The sequence below is a fragment of the Dermacentor silvarum genome, chromosome 2, assembly GCF_013339745.2.
Source record: "Dermacentor silvarum isolate Dsil-2018 chromosome 2, BIME_Dsil_1.4, whole genome shotgun sequence".
NCBI classification, from domain to species: Eukaryota; Metazoa; Arthropoda; class Arachnida; order Ixodida; family Ixodidae; genus Dermacentor; species Dermacentor silvarum.
This window is the reverse complement of record NC_051155.1, coordinates 157,084,064-157,092,652: the sequence shown is the minus strand read 5'-3', so window position 1 is coordinate 157,092,652 and position 8,589 is coordinate 157,084,064. Positions and strand designations below refer to the sequence as shown.

Genomic DNA, 8,589 nt, shown 5'->3' with positions numbered 1-8,589 from the left:
CAGTCATGATTCACTAAGGAACGCGTACAAAGAGACTTGAGGTTTGGCAACAGAGCATTCACCTTTTATAATCATGGCATGCTCAGAAGCGGCACTAAACTGCCCCGTACGCAACTCCTCTAAGGTAAGACATATAGGCGATATATTTCGTGGTACCGGAGTCTTCTAAGAAATTCTTTAAAAGTGCGTCTATTTTCTTGCTTCCTTTTTTTTGCATGATTTAAGATAATTGACGGATGGCGGAGGGCGGAAAGCAGTCTTGAACTAATGGCTTCATAGCACTTGAGTAGCGCTATGCGACCGCAAGTCATCACGTCGGCACATCGACGGCCGGGACACCGGCTGTACCACACCATACTTGTTCGCCGTCGCAGCAACCTCTCACGAATCAGGTAAGGCGCCCACGCCAAGGACGAAATAGATCAAGGACATGGCAGGCGGATGGGTAGCGGGCGGGCGGAGCAGCAAAAAATAGAGCCGCCTCGACCACTCCGTCCAGGATGTGCACTGAGCGGGATTATAAGGAGAGCACACGGCTTTCCCATACCAATGAAGCACGCGCATCGCGTAGCAGTGGTCTTCACCGGGACTTATGCTGCCGGCTAAAGAGACGATCGCGGTCAGTGATAACACGCACGTCGCGTGTCCCTGTGGGTCCAGTACTGGCCGCGACACGAACTGTGAGAAAACGAAAATTAAAAAAAAAACGCGGATTTGCTCATTCCAAGTGCCATCAAGAACGCCTCCTCTGGCCACGGGCTTCTGCGCGCACGCGAAAAGTCAGTGGCGCAAAACGTGAGATTAACCTAGCAGAAAAATGTCATTAAATTTGGAAACCAGAGAGAACGAGAAGAAATCAAATACGAGCCATAGAGGAAACTAGGCCGTGATGGCTCCCTTTGAGCGTCTGCTACCCCATGTTTTTAAATGTCGCATAATATCCACTACGAGATGAAATTTCAAATTTCCGCTGCCATGTTAGCCTCTATAATGAGTGCACACGTTATATTTTCGACAAGTTCAGCTCAACATGTACGCATTCATCTGTGGTGAAAGGCTTTTCTATCATCTCGAAACTTTACATACAGGCACCATATTCCACAAGTTTCATAGCTGAAACGTGGCAAGAGAGAAACAGAGTAACAGATAGATGTGAAAGGCAGGGAGGTTAACCAAAAGCAAGTCACTGGTACGCTACCCTACGCAAATGTTGCAGAAAAGAAGTTTAGAAAGAAAGGCGTAGGATGACGAGAGAGAGAAAAAGAACAAGAAGCACTGCAGGCGTTCACTGAGTCCGGTAGATAGCAAAATGCTCAACAATACTTCAATAATTTTGTGCTGATATATAGAGTCACGTCTACGTTGGAGCATTGTTTCTTCTGACAGCAGTTGGTCGTCGAATTCGTTGAGCACAGTAATTAATGAGCTTCTCTGTGAAACATTTGGCTGGAAGTACATGCCTACACTACCTCTCAATAACACGCGCAGCGACAGAGAAATATCCCTTGTCGTATAGAAAGTGAAGGAATGACAAGCTTCATTAGCTATTTGATCGGTTAATTGAAAAAAGGAAACACTATACGGAGTAAATATGTCGGAGCATGTTCGTATAACAAAGCACAGGCGCATACCATGACTCCTTTATTTCTCCTCTAGTACAGAAATAAATTACAACTCACAAAGTGCAGATATCGCAACCTATTCATTTCTTTAAGGCGTGAAATAACACCAGTTCTTTAATTTCAGCGAATTTCCAAAAGTCAGCTTCTTGCGGTTCTCGGTCACTCAGGTTTTTGTAATAAACTTCAGATTCTTGCGTTTGCTGAGCTAGAGGCACCGGGTTCGTTTCCTAGTCGCAGCGGCCGATTGAGGCAGAATATGATTGAATATATAATCGATGGAGCCAAACTGGAAAATGATCGGCGACAGTCGACTTGTTGCACGTTAAAGAATCTCATTAAAACAAGGTTAATCAAGAATCCTCTATTCGGGCACCTTTCATAGCAGACTAGCAACCTTGCTGCTTAAAGATAGTAAACACGAACAATCATCGCCTTCCAAATGGCAATAATTCTGGCAGCCCATACAACTCAGCGTAAAATATTGCTTAAAGCTAAACCAAATTGTTAGTCCGCACACAACATTTGAAACCCTAATATGGGTACAAGTAACATGGGTATTCGATATCGATAACGACGGAACCATGTGTTCAAAACTCGCGCTTATCATCTGGACTGAAGCAGGAAAATAAAATAAAAAATACTTAAAATTTTAGTGACTGAGCCGGCCTATGTTTAAGCCAAACACTGCTGACTTTTTTGTAAGCCAAATATTGTCGGAGCTTATTCAGATGAAAGCACTCATCAACTAATACAGAAAGTCTCATATGCCAGGAATGGTTTTCTTTTGAAGCGTGCACATCGCGTATCTCTGACCATATTACTCCGACAGCAAACTTTAGCGTGAACCTGGAGCCTAATCTATTCACAATGAATAGTACAAGCCGCTACAATATCTGAGTATTCCACCCCAGTCAAGCTTTCTAAAACCCATATTTAATCTGTTTCTTTACCAAAACGAAAACTGCAAAGTGGGATATGAGGGGCGCCATAGTGGGAAACTCTCTATTAGGTTTCACTACCTATAGGTTTCCTTTATCTGCGCCCAAAATTGTAGCACTCCGCCTCCCTCGAAATGCAGTCGCCGGCAATCGAACTAGCGACCTCAAGCTCTGTAGCACAACGTCATAGCAATTGAGCTACCGCGGCATGTTGTACCCAGTTTACCTATCGAGTCTACTGCAATTTCTGTCTCTTTTCGACGAAAATTGCAAGCACTTACTTTACTCTTGCTCGACAGTTTAACAGTATTTGCAGAATATCTGAAGCCTAAATGAAAAGTAGAACAGTTTTGTGAGTTTCCTTTTCTTTTTTTCGAATCATGTTAAGTGTCGTCACTTTACATTATGACGATTGCAGGAACTGAAATGCGTGGCTGAAGACGGTTTTTTTTTTCTGACAGCATCATGCATTAAAATCATGCATCATGCAGTGACACTTCGGTCACTGACCCTAGCATCGACTGAATACACTACCTGGCTAAACCTATCGGGCTCTCCCAACCACATCAATGAAGTTTTGAATGCGCTCATCACCCGTCGCGGTAGAACATTGACTATGGCGTAGCGCTGCTTAGATCGAGGCCAAGGGTTCGAGCTAAGCCGCGGCGACCGCATTCCGATAGCGGGGGCACGTATAAACGCTCGCGTGCCGTGCATTGCGTACACATTAAAGAACCCCAGGTGCCGAAACTTAATCCTAGTACGCATGTCTCATAACCAGATCGTGGTTTTGGCTCGTAATTCTCCAGAGCTTAGATTTAAATTTAACTTGGTCATAGCATTTGCTAATTAAACGGGCTTGGCAAGCCCGTTATTGCCCATTGCCATTGTCCCTTTTCTCCTTGCAGGCATTCGGCCATATTCTGCGATTCAACATTTATTCCATAAATTCACGTATGTGTTAGATTTGGCGGGAAAGTTTAATAAAGCTCCTTTATACTTCTCACGCCGTATTTTCCAGTATACTCTGAAAAGCGACGATAGAGATGAGTGGCAAAGGGCTGAGCCAGAATGGGAAAAATCTAATTTTTTCAGTAAGTTACCTGACACCATTATTTCGAGAAAACTTATAACTTAGCCTTGGCTTACCAAAAAGCACTATTTTGGGGTTACTATGCGGGGAGTATGTTTCGATGTGATTATGTAAACAACTTGCATAAATGTGAAAGGCGTGAAGTTTACGTTTGCCGCCGTATCACTTTAAGGCATTTTCAACCTAATGCTAACAGTTTTGTTAGTCTACTTACTACCATGCTGGTGACCTACCTAAAGCATCGGTAACATCTATGTTGCTCAGATCATATACACGTTTCCTAAATGCGCAGTAATCAAGACCTCCTGTTAGATTCTGACGGTGCCAATAGAATAGGATAATAAAAGTATTTCATGTCTATAAGCGTTCTGTATACGTTCTTTTATTTGTTGGCAAGGACGACTTGAGCTGTGTCACAAGTACACGTCAAAAGTTTGATACTAGTATTTCGTGTATGTGTGTGTGCGGGCAGCTGAACGCTTGCAGCATGTTGTTCGATGTTCCTCTCAGTGCGTTAAAGCTCATATAAACATGTGCCTGTCACTTGGGACGTACACTACAGTGGCAATTCACATCGGATATAATATTTCTTGTTTCAAATCTGCGTAGTTTATCTTTCGAAGTTTCAGTACTGTGTCTCTGTGGCACATAAGATCTCACAGTGAAAATGCAAACTAAACCGGCATTCATTGAATTAGATGCACTTAAAATATTGAGCCAGCACCTTGCTCCTTGTCAGTCACAATGCGCATAATATAATTCGAAATGAGTGAGTATAACCCGGCCCACAGAAGCTGGGTACCGTGTAAAACACACACAATGAAACCTTTTAAACAAAAAACAATAATTTTATTTTCCTCTTTTCTGTTTCAGAGGACAGGAAAAGACTTTGAACTAGAGAAGTAAGTGGAAGACTTGAGGAGCTCGGAGTTGAACATAGAAGATTCACGACAGAACATCACGTTTTCTGTGCAGTGATACACCGTCCAAACGCGAGAAGAGAAATAGCGATAGAAATTAAGGAGGCAAAGTCAGCCGCATGAGGAGCACTGAAGAGAGAGATACCAGAGGTGGAGCAGTGGCGGCAGTGAAAGGAGTAATCTTGCTTTAATTTACATAGTGGTGACTCGCTTTCGCACGAGGCGAGTAATTTAGCTCTTGGACTTGCCGAAGGTGTAGGTGACTGGGACCTCAATTGGGTTGGCGTTGAGGGTCACATCAGCTGGGCTCTCGGCCTTGGTGCCTGGCTCGTTGGTGTCGATGGACACGCGGAAGCCGTTGTCGTCAGCGACGTAGTTGGCGGTACGGTAGACACCGTCTGGGGTCTGGTAGCTGTAGCTGCCGGTCTTGAAGTTCCTCTCGTCACCGGTTTCCTGCTGGCTGATGCGGCCACCGTCCTCGCCGGTTGATTCGTAGCTAAAGGTGTATGGGTGTGGTGGCTGTGAAAATATAACGTGATGCATTAGAGAACACCCGGCAAAAAAAAGTTGAAAAAAATAGAGGCATCCTTTAGTAACCTCTTGGCGAAGTCTAGGTTTATAACACGTTTTGCGAACAAATGAGCTTTATTTCTAGTGTTTTCGTGTTGTGAGCATATATAGAGTCCTGAGCCCCCTACAAATGGGCTTTTCCTGATAAGCTTTACATTTGCTATGCGTTCACGTGATAACTGTGTAGTAAGCTTAAATATTTGTAGTTATCTCCTAGAGTGAAAGTATACATCTCGCTATATTCCAAGGATTGCTTTCATTTTTCTTCATGCAGAAGGGGTCTTGAAACTTCTGGCTGTTTTACTGTTTTTTACTCGGCTGGCAGTTAGCCTGTTTTTATTAACATTCTGTTGTTATTACTACCGGGTCTTCGTAAGAAAGCAATAAAAACTATTTGCAAGGAAGAGTATGAACATGCTTTCAGTACTGTAAACAATTTGCCAGTGATCATCGCAATAAACCTGTGCAGTATGAATGGAATCTGCTTTATGTTCAAAGACACAAATCTCCCTAGAACTATTAGGAACACCTAGAGGATATCAACCCAAAACAATTTCGTTACGCCCGCGATACCCCATGTGACGATAGCCTCATATGGCACCTACGGTTTACGAATTCTTACGAATAGGGAAAGTAAGGTTCAATAATTCAAAGCGAAAACCTACGAATTGCTCCTGGAGCTGGACCTGGGCGGCGGCGAAGGCCACAAGGCCAAGGAAGACAACCTGCGAAAGATGAACAGGTCGATGATGTGAGTTTTCTTCGCTACTCCACCAGGGTGTTCCAAAATCAATGTGGTCCCTTTCTCGGTGCGATGGCTCTTTTTCTTGTTATTTCTTTTTTGCCAACTCAATCTGCTCCCTACCTTGCACAGCATCGTCGAACGGGCTCCCGGTGTCCAATCGGCCGGATGTAAAAGGAAGATGTGGTCGGTCGGAGGCGATGGCGGCGTTTTTATAGCCATGTGACGAAGCGCGGCGCTAAGGCCATCTTCCAGAAGCGCAGCCAAGAAGGACCGGACATCACGTACGCGCGAGGGGGAAAGGAGGTTGAACGAAGATCGCGCCGACGGCGTGAAACGCATCGGACGGAGGGGCGCCCCGGGAAGCCAGTCGCATCGCTGTCCATTGCGTGTGGAAACGGAACAACCCTTTCACCTTACCTCTCTCTCTCTCTTCTTCGCCGCCTGCGCAAAGGCGCGGAGCAAAGCCGAGACAGCTTGTCCTTGAGGACAGCGCTAGCGTCCAGCAATCGGTAGAGAATATCAAGCTTGACTTAATTTTATTTTTAACGCCGCGTCGGCGCTTCCTTGCAGGACCTGTTAGGACGACAGCCTCAGCCTAGCAATGAGCCCTGGCCTCCCGGCTTCTGGTCTCTCCGCGCCCGCCGGCTGGCCGCTATCGTGACGCCATGGCTCGTCCAAAGCTGAAAAAGAGACTGCGGAATAAAAAAAAGAGACAAAAAAGAAAGAAGCACGCACGGACGTACTTGAAAAAGATCTTTTGGACCTCATGACACATGAAGATGCAGTGAAAAAAAAAAGCGCCCCCAAAAAGAAGAAGACAGAAAAGAAAGACGGAGGAGGCGAGCCACCACGAAGCAGGATTATAAGCAAGGTGTCAGGAGGGAGTTAAAATGCAAGAACGCGTTTGTTTTTTGTTGCTCTGTCGCTCGGAACTTGCAGGAAAACGGTTGCTAACATAACCCCGGCTCACTGGTGCATCTCAATGTACATAACGGTTGTGCGATGCAGGTGATGCGTGATTTGAGTTCGCGATGAGGAGACTGAGCTGGATGCCACCAGGAAAGCGGCGCCCCCGTGGTTCCTTTTAGCGCGAGGATTGCGCTGTAATAATCCACGACTAGCCTTGATTACCTGCGACGGTTCATTTCAGCAGGAAGCCAGCAAAAACAGAAAAAAAGCGCGTTCTTTGTGGGAAAGTGCCGAATAACAACTAAACGCCACAGGAGAGCACTCCGGAGCATTTAATTGAGTGAGAGTAGGGAGTTAAGTAGAGCAAAGAGTCTGCGAGTCAAACACACGAAGAGAACCCGTATTTTGAGCTCTACAGGCAGTTTGACACTAGGGCGAATGTTCGTTGTGACGTACACCATAATTGGGGTATGTTAGTTAGCTTGTTAGCTTACTCTAACATGATTTAAGGAGCGATTGATATCTTAAGGTATGAGATAAAAAAAAGTTAACCAAGGAATAAATATCAACATTTACCTTGTCTTGCTTTTACTATTTTTATTTTTTTACATGTACAGCCCTACACATAAATTGGGAGCGGGATTTTGATAGAATTTGTTTCTCTAGAGAGTATGCTTATTCGTAATCATCCCTCTTTCCGGGTGGCGGATGCCGGTAATATAAAGAACAGGAATGACTTTTTGGGTATACTAAAACGCATAACCACATCGCGGAGAGCTGTACTACGGAAGAAAACTTAATAGGCTCGCCATGACGGATTCCTTAAAATACGGCCACTTGGTGGAGGTGAGCCGTTATTCTTACAAATAGAGCAAAATAAAAAATAAACGTTTTTAATACCTAATAAAAACGCCTCAGAAGCACCTAAAAGCTTTTCAATCTCGTATTTATTACAGCGCATAATTCCATGAGCAATACGCCGATGCTTTGTACTCTATATGTATAGGGGTAGTTGGTTTGTTAGCGTGCACCTAATCTTAACAGTTTTCACACACACACAAAAAAAACAATTGAATAAACGAATGGGAACATAAGCACACAGAATGGCTGCGGACACTGTTTGAACTACATATGGCGTATAGGAATTGACACTGTGGCAAAAAATGTGGCTCTGTGGTCTTATTGCAACTAGAGTGATGTGCAAAGTTCTCAGAGTTGTCCTGCACGTAATGCTTGACAACTTTTAAATGCGATCACAACTCTATATGCCAAAATTACTTTAATGTCTTTTTTTTCTCACCACGGGCAAGTCACTCTAGGAATGGCATCTCCTTGATAGTACGTTTATAATACAGGACGTAAAAGTCAGGAGGCAATGTCATAATACTTTCTCCTTTATTTGTATATTACTTTTGTATAAATTACCGCAATGTTTGTCTATGAACTACTAACTGAAGAAGTCGTACAAATTTATTAATTTTCAACGACTTGAACCTGCAAAACAGATGGTGCACCTTGTACCGCAGAGAAAGCCATACATATTCTCTTCCAGAAAACGAGGCAGGGACTTAGAACTTCTTAACACGAGGTACAAATCTGTTAAAATTTATTAACATGAGTCCTGCTGAAAACATATTTATGGAAAACGGTATTGGGTAAATGGTAGGGGTGTTCGAATAGTCAAACTTGAATTCGAATCATGCATGAATGTCTGGAAAAGTGTCATACGGATATAGAATACTTTATCATTTGTTATTAAAGTGGAAAACGAAAAGCTTTCGTGGGGTCTGTT

At 43.9% G+C, this 8,589-nt stretch overlaps 1 protein-coding gene across 1 annotated transcript; it reads right to left on the bottom strand.

The window, feature by feature from the left end:
* Window positions 1-4,480: 4,480 nt before the first annotated feature.
* LOC119441963 (cuticle protein 10.9) lies at window positions 4,481-6,260 on the bottom strand. The gene is made up of 3 exons (XM_037706644.2): window positions 6,009-6,260; window positions 5,809-5,868; window positions 4,481-5,092 (listed from the first exon to the last, which is right to left on the bottom strand). The coding sequence occupies exons 1-3, from the start codon at window positions 6,225-6,227 to the stop codon at window positions 4,805-4,807; spliced, it is 567 nt and encodes a 188-aa protein (XP_037562572.2). The 5' UTR covers window positions 6,228-6,260; the 3' UTR covers window positions 4,481-4,804.
* Between the last annotated feature and the right edge of the window lie 2,329 nt (window positions 6,261-8,589).